This window comes from Crocodylus siamensis, chromosome 11, assembly GCF_052110815.1.
Source record: "Crocodylus siamensis isolate JL-2025a chromosome 11, ASM5211081v1, whole genome shotgun sequence".
NCBI classification, from domain to species: domain Eukaryota; kingdom Metazoa; phylum Chordata; order Crocodylia; family Crocodylidae; genus Crocodylus; species Crocodylus siamensis.
Genome location: NC_143405.1, coordinates 19930210 through 19949274, shown reverse-complemented (window position 1 = coordinate 19949274; position 19065 = coordinate 19930210). Strand labels below are relative to the sequence as shown.

Genomic DNA, 19065 nt, shown 5'->3' with positions numbered 1-19065 from the left:
TAGGTTAAATTACACTTTTCCATTAGGTTAGAGGGTTTAATATAAAACATGACCAAACAAGTGACTCTAATCTCTTGTCCTGGATCAAAGGGAGGAGTCAAAGGACCTTTTAATTATAATTCCACACTAAAATATTTACAACATGGAAATTTTGCATGAACAAGCATTTGTCAAGTCAAAAATTATAAAAGTTATGGTAAAAATGAACAACCTTAACTCTGCCCCTTTGGGCATATGCATTGCCTGGTCACACCGCTGTAATTACAAGATCATACATTACTTCTTAAAAATCAAAGGTCCCTAAATACTGCACAGATGAATAAATTTAGGCAAGTCAAAGCATCTCACTGGACTCTGTAATTGTCCATAAGTGTACAGTTATTCGTGTGCAGCAGTGTTCTCAGGACTGGGGCCCAACAGAATTTATTTTTGTATATGTATGACACACCAAACTGAAAAAAATGTATGCACACATTTAGGCGTTTGCTCTGTGAGTACCAGCACTGACAAACAAAACTACAGCATAAAAAGTAAGTAACTACACAAGACTGCAGAACTGGTGCCTTTGGTACATGTACAACACTGGAATAATTTTATATACACACATATACATATATACACATACACACATATGTACACATATATACATACATAAACACACGCACACACACACACATCGTATATTGATAGATAGATAGATAGATAGATAGATAGATAGATAGATAGATATGCACACACAAATTAAACTTCAACTCCAAGGGGACACAGCATTGCTCTAGCGATATATTTCTACTACAGCAAGATCTATTTTCTACAAAACAGTATGTATTGTCATTACTTTGTCACTACACATAGCAGGATTTTCCTCCCTTTGGACAACAACATGCTTTTCAAAACTTGTTCTTAAGGGAAATATTCCCTTAGAGTTGTAATGTGGGTAGATACTACACTATTTCAGATTGTATATTTTGTTATATACGTGTTATTTTATGCTTCATATGATTTATCTTCCAACTCAATGTAAGTGCTGCTTTGCAAAGAATCATACATGGAATGCATTTAAAATCTTTATATCCATCATTAGAAATTAGTGAATAATTCACAAAAAATAAATAATTTGACTTCAGCTTCTTTCTGTTTCCAGTCCATTATTGCATGAATATGCAAGCACTTCTGGTCAAAATGTGCTTACACACTAATTTAAAATTCAGTCTTCACAGATATTTCAGGGGAACTACTCATGTACCTGAAGTTATGTATTTGCATAAGTACTTGTAGTTTTAGAACCTAAATGGACAGCATGCAGACAAGGAACTAATAAAGGGGTATGGAAAAGGACTGCTGAACAGGATTTTATGATATACATAGATATAGATATAGCTATATGTATGTATGCATGCATGCATGCATGCATCACACACACACACAGAGTAAAATCTTGTATACTAAAATCTTGTTCAGCAGATATATTTACACACTATATAATATATATATATTAGCATATATTATATATATTAAATTTTACTATATGTGTGTACACACACATTTTATATAGCTATATATAGATATGTATGTATGTGTGTGTGCATTTACCTCCCTTTTCCATTTTCATGTTTTAGTTCCTGCCTACTTATCTGTTTCATATTTTGACCTTTCATTTACAAAGTTCGTTAACTCCGACTGCTTTGTTTTTTTGTGTTCTTTTCATGATTAATACTCACAGACTTTCTTTTTATACTTGGACTCAGCAGCACACATTAGTACAAGAGACAAGGAAAGATTATAGAGAGAAGTCTATTAAAGCAGAGAAATAGCACATGACCATGCATTCATGACTAAGTCATAACCACATAGCTACAAGCAGGTGGAAGTGTGGTAATACAACTGTAATGTAGCATTTTTTGTTCTTTTGAGAGCCTCACAGCAAAAATATAGGTCTGAAACCTGCAGTACAGAGCATGCTAGCAGCCTAGTCTCCAGCTACAGAGCCCTACTGAAATCTGTAGGGCTCCATACAGGCAAAGTTGTCCGTCCTGTGCTACACAATATAAGTTTGGGACGATTGTGCAGTGCTCAGGGGCAGATGCAGAGCAGGTGTGGAAGTGTAAGCTCTTAACAGGTCTGCCCAGGATTCTGCTTTTACGCGACTCTGGAGTCCACAGGGTGAGCACTGCCTTAATGCTTCAATTTCATTCACACTTAAACAATAAGCTACACCTGAGGAACATAAGGTTTACTAGCTTTAGAAAAATGTAAATAATTTTTTTTTCCATGAGAGGTATTCTAGTTCTTTTGAAACTATAAGCAAACACCATCAACTCAATACGTGTATCGTCATTTTCAAAATATCTAATTATTTGACATTATTCTGCAATGTAGCTTTATTCACATTTTAATTTTCTGTGGGTAGAGGCCATCTTTTAATTCAGTATATGTACAGTATCTAGATTCTACAGCAGCAGCAATAGCAACAACAACACTTGAGAATACTGGCCTACTTTGGTTCACATTCCAGAATTAGCTACATCCAAATTTCACCCCTTTCCCAAATGAAACTTGAGAAAAATTTGTCTTTAACCATGCAAAGAAGTATGTGAAAGGTGACAAACATAACTCCAAAAACAGCTACAGAGTTGTTGCTCAAGCTTTATAAAAATAAATAAATTTTACCACTGGTTAAAATCCAACCCCGGAAAATTCAGAAATAAGAAAAAAAAAGCAAAAGCATGTTTTAGAAATGAAATGAGATATGAAGTGATAACAAAGAACTTTCAATCTGGAATAAACTTTTCAAACGTGCCTAAGTACCTTGTGTTGTTGTACCTGTCAAGGTCCAAGCAAGATCTGTGCATTTAGGTCAGGGACAGGCAAAATATGGCCTGCGGGCTGCATCCAGCCCATCAGGCAACTCCATCCAGCCTGCAGCCACCCACCAATTAACTGTGCCCCACCCAGCCTGCATGCTTTGCTCCCTGGTACACAGAAGGGCCTGGCCGGCTCGGCTCCCCCAGCCTCCAGCAGCTCCTCCTTGTCTCCCTGCTGCGGGACCTGCTCCGGGCAGCAGGTAGAGAAGTGGGGGTGGGGGAGCTGTGGCAGGGGCAGGAGAAGCTGCAACTGGGGCTGGCAGGGGTGCAGAACCTATGCCCAGGGGGGCAGTGAGAGCATGGAGATCAGGTGGGCAAGGTATGGGTGGGGAGGAAAGTGGGGGGACCACTACACACTACCTCCCATGTTGCACAGCCCCCACAGCTGCCAGCAGCAGCAGCAGGTGAGGGCCCCTGTGGTGCTGCTGCTGGGCGACTACGTGGTGGCACGGAGCACCGTCAGGACAGCCCGCCTCTATTACGCAGGCCTCTCCACAGTGTAAATGCAGCCCCCGGCATTCACACACCACCAGAAACCCCACGCGATGGAGCTGGCTGTCTTCCCACCACATGCAGCTGTCGGGACCTCCGCCAGAAGTGGTGGGAAGCCCCACTTCCTGCCTCCGTGGCAGCGTGCAGGGCTTTCCCCTGGTGGCATGAGAGCGCCAGGAGCTGCACGCCTGAGCACCCCGCCAGCTTTTAGTGTATGATTTGGGCTTCTGAAACTCCCCTTCCCAAAACAAGTATTTCCAGCAGGGGCAAAGGGAAGGACCTCTGGTGGCAAAGGTCAGGAGCTAGGGGTGGGACTTCTGGTTCTAAGATGATGCCAAGGGGGCAGGGCAGCTGTCAAGGGGCAGGGCTACCCATGCGGCCCTCGACAGCTCACCAAAACTCATTAAGCGGCCCTCCACCCAAAATAATTGCCCACCCCTGCCCTACAACAAAAGAATCTGAATCCATGAATCCCACATATACCCATCATAACACGCAATGTACTTCATCCAGTGCACCATATGGTCTCATAGGTTGCATCCAGGTGAGCTGGAATGTTTCCATGGAGATACCTGTGCCACGTGTGCCCTGGCGCACAGCAGGGTACCCCACGTTGTGTAGGGGCCACCGGGCCACCAACTGTGCTGGCCCGAGCAGTCTTACTTGGGGCGCTGAGGGCCTCGAGGAGCTGCAGCCACAGCGCTCCTGCAGCAAGGAGCACAGCTCTGGCTGGCCAGGCTCCAGTTTTTGAGTGGTGCATGCTGCCACTACATGCGCCGCCCCACTTTTTTCAGTGTGGGTTTTTCTGACCCTGGGATCTCTCACGGTAAAAAAAAAGACCCCGCACTGCAGCACAGGAAACATGTGCATGTGTGGCTGCCACAAATGGGTCTGCAGTGCCACATACTGCACGCCCGCACTCGTCTGGATGCAGCCACAGAAACTGTGCAAATGAAACCAAACTACCACTACAGTGAACAGGTCTTAGCACCAGGAAGGAGTTTGGTGAAGTGGTAATCAGATTTTGACAGTAGCAACGTTGTCTACAGTTGCAGAGAGAATAATCTTTTCATTTCAGTTTAATCAACTAAATTCAATTCAAAGTTGACAAACCAGTGGGAGTTGAAAACGCAGAAAAGCTTGTTTTCCTTTCCAATCTATGAATAAAAACATAGTTGGAAAGGATGAGGTCTACTTGTTCTATAATCCTGAAGGACATGATGACCAGAAACAATCAGTTCAATTCACTAAGTACAGATAACAATTCCTCTGTTTAATAAATCAGCGAGTTCATCAAAATACGTTCTGCATTTAAAACTTATTAAGTATTCATCGCATTTGAGGTAGTTTTTATTTATCTAATCATAACAATTTTAAGATTTGTTTTTGTACATTTTAATTTAATTCTAGTTTCTAGCCAATGCATCTTGACATAAATCATGAGTAAAAAAATTAATCATTGAGTAAATAAGAAATGCATCATTCACCATTTTCTAACATAATAAAAAGATTTTAAAAAAGAACGTGAATAGATATATGCTAATTACTTAAATAAGTGCGCATACAGTATATCAACCTCCGTAATAAAAACAGTACTAAATTTTGTAGAAAGGCTGTATTTACCTGAAAAATCAACATTTTAATGGTTACCGACCAATACGAATCAACCTTTCTTTTGGAAAATAACTAAAAGTGCAGAGGCAAAAAAAACAAGATTAAAATGGATTTATAGAAAGGCTTTCTGTTCAATGATTTAAAACATTATTAAAATGGATTATTTAAATGACTTTGATTTAAATCAATGCACCCCGCACTCAAATTTACTCCCACAAATTCTACTAGCACTGGTTCTCAAGGACAAGGGCCTTGCCTCATATACCTCTTAGTGGGATGACACTAACCAGATGCTAATGGAGGATGGAATCCATTTATAAATTATGATCAAGAAAACTACATTAAGAGATGTTAATGTTATTAAGACAAGTCCTCAAAAGTCAAGAAATCCCAGAATTAAGGTTGCTTGTATAACATTAACAGTCCTCTCCCATGTATCTATGTATTATAATTTACACTTTCACTACATGACCACCTATCATTTACTGTCAAGAAGATGCACATCATTCTGTCTGCTCCCATCACATCCCCATCTTCTGCGTCTCCTGTCCCCGTCCTCCCCTGGCCATGCCTCTAATCCTAACTTCTGACAACCAGGCGCTTATTTCTCTACCACCCAAACTCTTGCCCTCGTCTCCTCATACTTCACCTTTTCTCTGTTGCTCACAGGTTGGCTACTCCTCCTCTCCCATCAGAAGAATCACTGCGAACACAATAGACAGCCTCCATGCTCTCAGTTCCAGTATCCCATGAGATCTTGGGTGAATTTAGCTGCAAATGCTGCCAAGTCTCTACTGAACATGAGGTTCATAATTTTGCCACATATGAGAGGATTTTCAAAGATGAGCAAAAGGGACATCACATACCTGACCCTGGAATGACCTCTCACATCAAATCCCTGAATCCTGCTAAACAGCTGTGAGTCACTAGAACTTCTTAGCTCATAGCAGTTCCCCATCATAGAAAATCTCATTCCAAATTATTATATTTTGGCAAGATTATAAGCAACAGAAAACAGGGTCATGTAATGAAATGGGAGACAGGAATGCCTATAGGTCAGGGGCGGGCAAAATTCAGCCCATGGGCCATATCCAGCCTGCCAGGCGCTTTCATTTGGCCTGCAGCACCCACCACCAAACTGTACCCTGCCCAGCCCTTCCATCCATGGGAGTGGGAGCAAGGCACCCATGCGTACCAACACCCCCAAACATACCCTGCTGCACCTTGCTCCCACCCTTGTGGGCAGAACGGCTCGACCTGACCAGCAAGCAGCTTCTGGGTGGGGCTGCTGCTGCTGCTGCAGCCCCCAGGGACCTACTCTGCCTCCCAGTCGCTCCAGACAGCAAGCAGGAAAGTAGTGGGGGTGGGGGCCGAGCTGCAGCTGGGCAGGAGCACGGAGCGTGGGGCTGGCGGCAGTGCAGAGCCCACGCCCAGGGGGAGTGGCAAGTGGCTGGACATTGAGCTGTCCTGGCTCTACAGGGCTCCCCCAAAGCACAAGATCCAGGGCAGTCACCCTGATTCACTCCCCCCTAGGGGTGACCCTAGTGCTCGTGCATGGCAGGGCACAGCTCTGGACAGCGCTGCACATCGCAGCGAGGGGTGCAGTCTTCACTGGGCAGTCTCTATCACCAGCGTCCCCCACCAAGCATGCACAACCCCCCTCACTCGCACAACACAGGAAGGAAGCTCCACACGCTGGAACCAGCTGCCTTCCCCACTGGGGCTGTACAATGTGGGAGGGACGGGGAAGGCAGCCAGCTCCAGTGCCTGGGGCTTCCCTCCCATGCCGTGCAAGTGCAGGAGCTGCGTGTGTGTGGTGGGGAGCACCGGCGATAGAGACTGCTCAGTGGAGGTTACGCCCATTGCTGTGATGTGCAGTGCTAGCCGGAGCTGCACCCTGTAACAGGGAACCCTAGCCCTGTCACCTGAAGGCAAGTCCACCTCTTTAAGGCCAGAACTTTCTGGGCACAGAGTTCTGGTAAGGAAGGGGCTGAATGCTGAACCTGGCCAGGCAGTCAGCTGACCAGGACTATAAAAACCCTGGGCCGAGCGGCAGCCAAAGGGGAACGAGTGCCTCCCAGAGCTCCCTGGAGAGGTTTGGCGAGCGGTCCAAAGGCAGGAAGAGGGGAACTACAGAAGCGTCGGAGAGACAGCAGCCACACCACAGCAAGGACTGTAGCCAACAGCGGGGAGCTGAAGCATAAACCCTGTGAACGTAAGCTGACATGCTACTTTTTTTTTTTAATCACATTTGCTGGTGGCAGTTATTACCCATAGATGGGACTGTTCAGTTTTTTTTTCTTCTCTTTTTTGATTCATGAATAACATCCGGTGATTTGGGTGAGGCTATTAGGGGAAGGAGGTGGCCTCATTTTTGGGGCCCACTTCAGACCAGTGGCCGTGCCTCTGGGCCAGGCTTCAGATTGGAGCAGGAAAGGGGCCACAAGCTTCAAGACACCAGAAAAGGCTAGAGCCTCAGAGTCAATCTCTGTCTGGTGGGGTTAGATGAGGAGGCCTAGCTAGAGAAAGACAGGGGTCAGACCCATGTAGGTAAAAGGCCCCACCATACAAAATACAATAGGCAATCTCCTGCTCGAAGAACATCGACATAATAATTTCCATCAAGATGTGGCAGGCGAGTAGAGAGCGGGACATCAGAACTTCAAAGAAGACTCCAAGGGTGCCCCACGTAAGGCACGGATTACCAGGGAAGATTGCGCTGGGGAGGACGACCTGTTACAGCCCCACTAGGCATCAGCACCTGTGCCAGGCAACAGCACTCTGAGTGCCCCCTCCTGCTGCTACTGCACTATGGGGGAGTATGGGGGAAGGGTCCCCACATCCCCCTTCACACCCAATAAACTCCACACACCAACACCCTGCTCCCACAACCCCCACATGTACACAACCCCCAAACATAACCTATGTTCCCCACACACAGCCACACCCTGTTACAAATCCCCCACATTCTTCCATACATGCATCCCACCATACACACATATATATACACACCCAAGCCCCCCACAATATACAAGACTAAGAATTATTTTTGAGTTGTTATGCAATCACCTCTATATACAGCACGCAAACACAAATTACAACAAAATATTTTTTGTAATAAAATTAAAATACATTATAGTAGGTGTTTGACTTTTAATGTATGATTTGGTTTTTTCTAGTTCAAAGGTGGCAGCCCCCTCTCCCCCCTCCCCCCCACAAAGGAGCATTTCCAGGGGGACAATGGGAAGAACTGCCAGTGCAAAGGTCACAGGTAGGACTTCTGGTCCCAAGATGGTGACCAGGGAGCAGGACAACTGTCAAGGGACGGGGCTAACCATGTAGCCCTTGATAGCTCACCAAAACTTATTAAGTGGCCCTCCACCCAAAGTAATTGCCTGCTCCTGCTATAGGTGATGTTAAGTGCACTGCCTCCAGCTAATAACTTAAGAGCAACAGGAGACACCAGGAGGTACTCTTTTTTCGAAAGGCAGACAATTAACTGTTTCCCATTCATTTTCATTAAAAAACAACACCCAACAGCAGTGTAAAACATTTAAACAACACTATGAATTCATAAATAAATCCAGGCCCTGTCTTGGGCCCTCATTCCCCAGTATCAATAATGAAGACATCATATATGTCATGGAAAGCTCCTATAGACTCCAAATATTGCATGGTCCCAAGACCCTTCTAAAATACCTACGAAAATGCAAACCCCATATCATTACCCCCACCCAACAGAAAGATTGAGATTCCACCACTCATGAGAAAAGGGAAAAACCTCAAGTTACGTCTTCAAATCCATTTGAATCCACAGCTCTACACGCTTCAGTGGAACTCCACCAGTTTACCACGAGAAGGCCCGGCTCATTCTGCTGCCGAGCAGTTAGCTTGCAAACGTGACACGCTCCCAAAGGATGCAGCACCCATTAGACACAAGAAAAGTGAATACAGTTAAACCAGATCATTTTCTTCCACTGAACTTTATCCCAGGATTTTCAAACTGAAACCTTAGTAGGTCTGTAAAGACTGCTGAAGGTTGCCTATAAAGATGGATTTCCCTTGAGATGAATTTCTCTCTCCTCCACTTTAGTCCTCTCTGTACAAAGCAACTACATGGCGGGGTTGGCATCAGAGAATGAGAGAACCACTACTTTATTTGTTCCCTGAGAGAGGCAAGCTCCTGTGCGACTCTCAGAATAAAACTGAGCAGTATCCAGAGCAAGGGTCATCCCTTTTTCTTTTACACTCAACAAGACTCCTTTAAGATTTCCTGTCAACACACATGCCAGACCATTAATCATTAAGTAATTACTCATAATATTATTCTAATCCTTACTTATGATCATCCTGTCATTAAGATGAGTTCATGCTGACCTCTCTCTCAAACATATGGACAAAAGGCAGTTAGAGGATTCCAGTGGGCATCCTTTAAAATGTTAATTTAAAAGGTATTGTAACATACATGGGGAATCCCTCCTTTCCAATAAATTCACTCTCTTGCTGCAGGAGAAAACAGCATATATCAGAGGATGAAATCACTACTTAATAATGAATAACAGGGAAAACCCTACATTTAAAAAAAATCCCTCCAAGTTGAAAATAAAAGGAACATTTTCCACTTGAGTTTATCTACAAAAATGAGGAACTGAATCTTCTTTCCACTAAATAACTAAGCAAAGCTACATTCTAGGCCAGAGACAAGGTTTCAGCACAAGGAAGAAATAAATGCTAGGCAGTGATGACCGAAGTACAAACCAAAACAACTAAATAAATAAAAACAGGTCAAAAGTAGAAGCCATCCGGCCATCTATCAGAGAAGAATGTAAGCCTTCACAATTCCAGAAGAAGCTAAGATATGACACTGAAAGCTACATCACAAAATTGTATTGTTGTCTATTCAGGGAATGCACTTATGCAAGGCCAGACTAAGAGATTATCCTTTCACTTGGCAGAGTATTGATATCTATTGATAATATAACATCATTGGGGAATTTATGATTTTTGTAAAAATTATCAGTGCTCAATTTATGTTGGGACAATCTTCTAGTGACAGAGCTCCCTAAAATTTTTATTTTGACAGTTTCTCACCGTAAGAGAGAAACTGAGAACTGCATCCAATAAATTCCTTCATAAATCAGCATTTTCTGCATCACTACATATTTGCCAATAAACGTTAAGAGAAGAACATGCATATTAAACACCCTTTAGGTTTTTAGTTGTCATACAGGCAGATCTTTAGTGCAAAACAAGCATACCGTAACTGGATGACAGTTGTTCCCAAAGATGTACATTTCTAAATCCCAGCATTAACACAGGAAATCTTATTTTAACATTTAGATCTCAGAAGTTTGTTTCTAGGGGACTGTCAAGGTGACTTTAATGCGAAGTGATGCAACATCTGTCCCTGGCTCCTACATGTATAGCACCATGAATATTTTTACACTTAATACTGCACTTGGGGACACAATTAAATGGCAATTCTCCACTAGTCTCTATGTAAAACTGAATGTACAATCCATGCTTGTTTGCACACACAAGCACTGGATAGGCTGATTAAATGGCTATATCACCTATGTGAATACATAAACCAATATGCATATGCAAATAAATCCCCATTTGAGCAGGTGTCTATCATAAAAAGACATCAGCCATCATAAACTGAGCAAAACAGTATCAGTAAGCTCTCTCTTGGCCCCTAGAAGCTTCCCACAAGCACTGGTGGCCGCTCTCATGGAGCTGAAGTGTGTCATATGGAATGACACGTGGCATGAGCCTGAGAATATGACAACTTCATCATCGCAAGTCTGTACCTGGCTTGGCAAACACTGAGTACGAAAGGAGCAAAGGGGCTGAGATACCTGAAGCCTGACTAGTTATACAGCAGGGCACTAATGAGGTTGACCTGCATTTCTACCTTCATAGGACAGATAAAAAGCCAAAGATGAATTCATACAATATGCATACAAGAAAATTCAAACCCTTTGCCATTCCTCACTACCAGAAATTGCTAAGAAGGTGAGGAAAGATTTAGGACTCACATCAAGTAGGTCTTGGAACAGGAAATCCCACGCTAACAGACTGCTGTCAGACAAGTTCCCCAATGCATACTTGCTACTGCCGTTTTCCATTGATTTCAGTAGGGACATGATTAGAGAAATCGCCAAATTCATCTTCACAAGTTTGAAGGCTGCAGACACAGAGGAATGGAATATCCCTAGTAAATAGGGGACTTTGTTTCTAAAATACTTGCTGGAGTCTGAGTTCATTTTAGTTCTTATCATTCCTATAAACAAACCTACTGTAACATCAGTTCTCTTGCACCAGTCCATGAGTATCTCATAAGCAACAGATGTCCTCTGCATATGCACACTTCAAGCTGCAAGTTTCACCTCTTAAAAAGATGCTGAAGGAAAAGTTCTCTGGGGCAGGCACTTAGCTTGGCGTTTGGGCAAGATGTAGCACAATAATCTCCTTGAAGCTTCTCATGTTTAATTACAAAAAAAAAAGGAAGAAAGAAGGAAGCAGATCCAACTAAGCCAGGGGTGGGGAAAATACAGCCTGCGGGCCAGATCTGGCCTACCAGGCCATTCTATCCAACCTGTGGGGCCCTTACAAAATTTAGGAAATATTTATCTGCTCCTGGCTTTCTGTTAAAAATGACAGGGGCAGTAGGACCCAGGGGGAGCTGTCAGCAGGATGCAGCAGCCCAGTTCCACCCCACTCCCAGCCATTTCCTTGCTTCCTGCTCCTGGACTGCTCTGGCACCAGGTGGCTCTTGGCTGCATCGCCACAGGAGCACAGGGCGCACACCGGTACTCTGTGCGTGTGTGTTTGTGTGTGTGTTTATAGGGCGCGTCCCACACACACACCCTACCATACACATGCACCCACAGCCCCCTCGCACTGCCATACACACAGACCCCCACACCCACCCCTTCATACACCCCAGGCCCCTCCCCGCACCCACAGCCCCTCAAACTTCATACCCACCCACACCTCACATATCCACACACACCCTCACATGCTCCCTCACTCCACACCCACAGCCCCCACACCTATCCCCCCCCAGACACACCCACACCCTCCCCCATACCACATATCCATAAACTCCCCAGAAATGTATACCCACCCCCACAACATACACGAGAAAGACTTCATTTTAAGTTCCTATATATAATCATCTCTATGTACACTACACAAACACATGTAAAAGAGGACAACAATATTTTTTAAACCAAATTAATGAATGTTTTAGATGTCAGACTGTGCCTGAAAGTTTGCTAAGAACTTTTTTCCAACTATTCAGTTGGTCTTATAAAAGATATCACACCTACTCAAAGAACCTTGCCTATTTTAGAAAATCACTTGTTAGAATAGAATTTGGTATTTTTTTTGGTTCTAAGATGGCAAAACCCCTTGCTGAAAGGTACATTTCCGGGGGGGGGGGCAAGGAGAGGGACTTCTGGTGGCAAAGGTCAGGGGTTAGGAGGCAGGACTTCCAGTCACAAGATAGTGACCAGGGGGCAGGGCACCTGCCAAGGGGTGGGGCTACTCATGTGGCCCTTGACAGTTTGTCAAAACTTGGTAAGCGACCCTCCGCCCGAAATAATTGCCCGCCCCTGAACTAAGCAGCGCAGAGGGCAGATATAACTGACAGAATGCACTAGAAATCCTGTACTGAAAATGGTAATTATTTTATTATTATAAATTGATTTCTTATGAGTATAGACTATCTCTGTGCCAATTTTCAACATTATTTCTACTGAAAAAAGTATTATTTTTTGCTTGGCTGTTTCAATGGGGGGGCGGGGGGGAGGAAGGATATTGCTTTTGAAAATGACTGAATTAATTTGACTCAAATTTTCCCAAAAATGTTTTTATTTCACACAGAGACAAGGCCTGCAAAATTTCAACCAAAAATATGACAATTTAATAGCATAACTAGGAAAAATAATAATAAAAATGTTATTTTAAAAAGCATACTTTTAATTAGTTCAGCTTTATTTATTTGCCTGTTGCTGATTATTTAATTTCTCCCTGTGCATAGCCTTATTTTTTAATAGGGATTTTTTTTCTTCAGTTAGTTTCCTACTAGCCCAGTATCATTTCTATGTTAAGAGATTTTTTTTTATTCTGGCCCAGAAGCATAAAATAATTCACAATAACCTTGTTAATATATTGCATACTTCAATACCTTCATATTTTAAAAGTGAGACAAGTGTGCTCTGAAATGACAAAGATTTTTGCCACTAAGAAAAAATATTTTAACATATGCTTAACTTTAATCTCAAGTATCTGAAGTGATGTCAAAGGGAACAGTTGTGTGAGTAATATTATGTACATGAGAAAGCATTGGTAAGATCCATGCTTTAATTAACAAAATTGTGATTTTTTTTCTTCTTGTAGTACACTTATGAAATTCAAGTAGCATATGTTACCAGAAACAGCATGGATAGGGAGAATAAAGAGCAGAAAGCATGTGGAATTTAGGTCATAATAAATTTCAATCTAAAATTCTAAAAATGAAAATATGTTCAATAAGTTTCAGAAAACCTCACTCTGATTTAAACCAAAGCAGGCTTTTTTATAAGTCCTGAAATTAAAATAATGAATTAAATAATTTATTCAAACCTTCTCAATGTAAATGGTTCTACCCAGATTAAAAGCAACTGAAAAGGGCAAGGAATCTTCTTTTTAGTCTTGTGCTGCTTATTGCCCTCTTCCTGTACTCTTAAAAAGAGTAAGACATTTTTGCCTGGAAAATTCTGCCAGTAAAAAAAATGTTTCACTTGATACTTCCAAATTCCTCATATTATAAAAACAGGAAAATAAGAGTGACCCAGCAGAAAAACAGAATTGTCTAAGTCAAGCAATAACAAACAGATGGCATGCATCCCCTAGTGCAACAAAGACTCAGCTGGATACTTCTATTTTATTTTATTTTACTTTTACAGAGGGGATTCTCTGGAATGAAATAGTTATTTAAAAAAAATACTCTTAACTTGGAGAAAAAGGAAAGTTATAGGACTATATGTTGTAAATAAACCCATTTGTCCGTGCTTCTAATTTCACAGAAAACTCCAGGGAAAACAGCCTGTAACAGGATTTTTAAAAACACATTTGCAAGTTGATAAAACAACATATCCAAAAAGCAGTAAGTGTTTGTGACAGAATGAAAATAAGGCATGCTTAAATGCAGAGCTTTACCCATTTGGCTATAAATAAGCTTTTAAACCCATTTAATCAAACTTATGCAAAATGCTATGTGTAGGCCTTCCTGTTTTTATAAAAACTTGTAACATTTAATTGTGGTCTAATGTGCATATTATGATTTAGTGCAAGTCAGCTGGGAATAGTTAATTTAAACTAACATAAACCTGAAACCAGAATAAGGGCATCTACTTCTAGAAAGTTTGGCACTAGTTTAACTAAAACTGCACACATTTGCATGTAGACAACACCCTGGCAAAGGGTTTATTAAGGACTCTCTGCTCTAAGTAATTTGAGTGTCTAGATGACTTCAGTGTTCATGTAGACCAGGGATAGGCAACCCCCGGCACGCGTACCACATGGAGACATTTTCTTCAGCATACCAGAAGGTACATGAGAAAATTGTTTAAAAAAAAAATGTCTTTTATTTCATAGATTTCATAGACGTTCAGGCTGGAAGGGACCTTGGAAGATCATCAAGTCCAGCCCCCTGCCCCATGGGTAGGAAGTCAGCAAGGATCATAGGATCCCAGCAAGATAAACATCCAAATGCGTCTTGAAGGCATTCAAAGTGGGTGCATGAACTGGCTCTGGCGGCAGTCTATTCCAAACCTTGGGGGCTCGGACAGTAAAAAAAGTTCTTCCTTATGTCCAGCCTGAATTGGTCGCAGCACAGTTTGTGACAAGTTGATCTTGTCATCCCTTGAGGCGCTCTGGTGAACAGACATTCCCCCAGATCCTGATAAGCACCCCTGATAAACGTATAGGTGGCCACCAAATCACCCTGAGCCTGCGCTTTTCCATGCTGAAGAGTCCCATGGCTCTCAGCCTCTCATCATAAGGTCTGTTTTCTTGACCCCTGGTCACGTGTGTGGCTCTCCTCTACACTCTCTCAAGCTTCTCCACATCCTTTTTGAATTGTGGGGGCCAAAACTGGATGCAGTACACCAGCTGCAGCCTCACCAAGGCCGAGTACAGTGGGTAAATGATGTCCTGGGATTTTCCTGAGAAGCATCTATGGATGCAAGCCAGCGTTTTGCTTGCTTTACTAGCCGCAACATCACATTGAAGGCACATGTTCATCTTGTGGTCAATCATGACCCCTCAATTCTCTTTCATCTGTAGTGCTATCTAGTGTAGCACTGTCAAGCCTATAAGGATGCTACAGGATTTCCCTCCCAAGGTGGAGAACCTTGCGTTTTTCGATGTTGAACACCATCAGGTTCTCATCTGCCCATTTCATGAGCCTGTCAACATCAGCCTGGATTGCCCTCCTATCCCCAGGTGTGGATGCTTTACCCCAGAATTTGGTGGCATTGGCAAACTTGGCCAGCCTGCTTCTGACACCAATGTCCACATCATTGATGAAGATGTTAAACAGTATAGGCCCTAGGACAGAGCCTTGAGGGACCACACTGGTGACTGCGTACCAAGATGATTGACTTCCATCGACCACCACCCTCTGGGTCCTACAGCAGAGCCAATTCCCCAGCCACTGGATCGTGGTGAGGTCAACACCGCAGTTAGCCAGTTTTGCCATGAGATGATCATGGGATACCAGATTGAAGGCTTTTTTAATGTTAAGATATACGACATCCAGCTCTTCCCCCTTGTCCAGGTGATAGGTCACCTGGTTGTAAAAGGAAATGAGATTGGTCAAGCAAGACCTACCTACAATAAACCCATGCTGAGTATCCCTCAGGATATTGCTGTCAGCTAGTCTGTTAAGAATAGCTTCTTTGATAATCTTTGATAATTGAAGACCTTCCCCAGGATAGAAGTCAGGCTGATGGGCCTGTAGTTTGCCAGACCTACTTTCCTCCCTTTCTTGAAGATAGGAACTACATTGGCCTTGTTCCAATCTTCAGGCACTTCACTGGAGCGCCAGGAGTTCTTGAAGATCCGTGCCAGGGGCTGAGCTAGTAGGGGAAACACTGAGGTCCCGGAGGGGAGGGGAGCCAGGTGTCCAAGAAGAGCAGTTGCTCCTTAAGGAGATGATCCTCCAAGCCCAAAGGGAGGTAATCCCAACACAGATCAAAGGGAGCAGGAGGGCACAAAAGCCCCCATGGCTCACCAAAAGCATCCAGGAATATCTCTTAGATAAAAGGGAGGCGCACACCCAATGGAAGGGAGGGGCCATCACCAGGGAGGATTATACTGCGGTTGCTCGGAGATGCAGGGGGGCGATCAGGAAGGCCAAGGCAGAGATGGAACTGGGACTAGCTTCCCAGATCAAGGACAATAAGAAGTCCTTTTTTAAATACATAGGGGGCAAAACGAAGGTACCAGGTAACGTGGGGCCCCTGCAAGACACGCTAGGAAATTTGGTCATCACACCAGATGACAACGCTAACCTATTTAACAACTTCTTTGCCTCCATTTTCCTGAGCAGGGACCAGACCAGCCCCAGGGGAGGCGCACACAGGCCAAGGGTCAGGGCGCATCTAGTCAGGGAACTTCTGGAGGGACTTCATGGATTTAAATCAGCTGGTCCAGACAATCTCCACCCTAGAGTGCTGAAGGAATTAGCTGAGGTCATTGCGGGACCCCTGGCACGGCTGTACAAGCACTCGTGGTGCTCTGGTGTGATGCCAGAGGACTGGAAGAGGGCCACTGTGGTTCCCATATTCAAAAAGGGAGGAAGGAGGACCTGGGGAACAATAGGCCAGTTAGTCTTACCTCAATCCTGGGCAAGCTTGTTGAGAAAATTATTCTGGCACATGTCTAGCAGGGGAGATTATGTTTAGGGGCACCAACACAGGCTCATTAGAGGCAGGTCCTGTCAGACCAACCTGGTGGCCTTTTATGACCAGGTCACCAAATCCTTAGATGCAGGGGTTGCAGTGGACATAGTCTTTCTGGACTTTAGGAAGGCCTTTGACACTGTCTCTCACCCCATTCTCATTAAGAAACTGGGGGACTGTGGTGTCGACACCTATGTAGTGAAATGGGTCACCAACTGGCTGGAGAGTCGCACCCAGAGACTGGTAGTGGATGGGTCATTTTCAGCCTGGAGGGATGTGGGCAGTGGGGTCCCCCAGGGCTTGGTCCTCGGGCCTGCACTGTTCAACATCTTCATCAGTGACTTGGACGAGAGGGTAAAAAGCACCCTGTTCAAATTTGCTGATGACAACTAAGATATGGGGGGATGTGGGCATGTTAGAAGGAAGGAATAGGCTACAATCAGATGTAGATAGGTTACGGGGTGGGCGGACAAGAATAGGATGGGATTCACCACTGACAAGTGCAAGGTGCTGCACCTGGGGAGGAAGAACCAGCAGCATACCTACAGGCTGGGGAACTCCCTTCTCATCAGTGCAGAGGCAGAAAAGGATCTTGGAGTCATCATTGACTCCAAGATAAACATAGGCCGGCAGTGTGGGGATGCAGTCAGGAAGGCCAACCGCACCTTGTCATGCATCCACAGATGCATCTCGAGCAGGTCCAAGGAGGTGATCCTCCCCCTCTATGCGGCACTGGTCAGGCCACAGCTGGAGTACTGTGTCCAGTTCTGGGTGCCGCACTTCAGGAGGGATGTGGACAGCATGGAGAGGGTCCAGAGGAGGGCCACTCGCATGATCAGGGGGCAGCAAGGCAAGCTCTACGAGGACAGGCTACAGGACCTAAACCTGTTCAGCCTCCACAAGAGAAAGCTGAGGGGGGATCTAGTGCACTGTTACAAACTAGTCAGAGGGGACCAGCAGGCATCGGGGGAGTCCCTGTTCCCCCAAGCACTACCAGGAGTGACCAGGAATAATGGTCACAAGTTGGCAGAAGGTAAATTCAGATTAGACATCAGGAGGCGCTACTTTACTGTCAGGGCAACTAGCATCTGGAACCAACTTCCAAGTGAAGTGATGCTGGCTCCTACCCTAGGGGTCTTTAAGACAAGGGTGGCTCTGCCCTGCTCATGCTGTGCCCAGTGCACAGGGAGGCCAAGCCCAGAGCTGGAAGTCCCCTGAGCTCAGCTTTCTGCCTTGGCCAGATGGCATACCCTCATAGGCAGGGCGGCTGAGGCCCATCCCCATGAAGCTGTGTGGGCCAGACTGGGCCCCACCGGTGCCGCTGGGCACCACTGCCCACCTGCTGCAGTCGGCGTCTGCAGAGTCCTGGGGCACCACCCACTCACCTCCAGCTGCTGCTTTCCCAAGGGCCCAGCCAGGCTAGCCTGCCTGTGGCGCCTCCCCCCACGCCACCCAGACCCTACCCCAAAGCACCAAGTCATGGAGCTCGGCGACCCAGTGTTGCCCCCACCCCAGCTGGCCCTTTCCTCCCAACCCTGGGCCTGGGCTCCCTAGCCCTGGTGGCCACTGCCTCTCCTCTACTAGATGCTGCCCTAGACCCGCAGGCCCAAGCCGCAGCCGGTAGTGGTGAAAAATCTGGACAGCATTTTCCTTTTTTCTCTCTTCTTTCCCCTATTTTTCTCTTTATTATCTTCTTCTCTTTCTCTTTTTTCTTTCTTCTCTTTCCTTTTCTCTCTTTTCTCCTTTCTCTTAGTTCTCTCCTTTTTCTTTCTTCCCCTTTCTCTTTTTTCCTCTCCTCTCTTTCTCTCATCTCCTTTTTTGTCTTTTCCTCTCCTTTCTTTCTCTACCTCTTTCTTCCCCTCTTCTCTTTTCCTTTCTTTTTGCTTTCTCTTTTCCCCCCTCTTCTGTTAGTCTTCTCTCCTTTTTCTATTTTTCTTTTTTCTCTTCTTTTGCTCTCCTTTTTTCTATTTCTTTTTCTCTTTTCTTTCTTTTATCTTTTTCTTTCTTTACCTCTCTTTCTTTTTCCTCTTCTATTTTTCTCTTTCCCTCTCTCTCTCTCTCTTTTTTCTCTTTCCTTCTCTCATCACAACATGCTTAACAAAAAACAATACACAAAAACAAAGGTATTACATGAAGTT

General features: G+C 44.4%; 1 protein-coding gene across 19 annotated transcripts in view; it reads right to left on the bottom strand.

The window, feature by feature from the left end:
- Positions 1 to 19065, bottom strand: part of ZNF618 (zinc finger protein 618) — a 278012-nt gene that overhangs the window by 141299 nt on the left and 117648 nt on the right. For 7 of the 19 annotated variants that reach the window (XM_090021224.1, XM_090021225.1, XM_090021226.1 and 4 more), the window contains exon 1: positions 11012 to 11130. The exons of the other annotated variants lie outside the window; for them this stretch is intronic. In XM_090021224.1, coding sequence (XP_089877350.1) covers positions 11012 to 11119 — 108 coding nt within the window. In that variant the 5' untranslated portion in view covers positions 11120 to 11130. Of the gene's footprint in view, positions 1 to 11011; positions 11131 to 19065 lie in introns of those variants that run through there. 19 annotated transcript variants of the gene reach the window in all.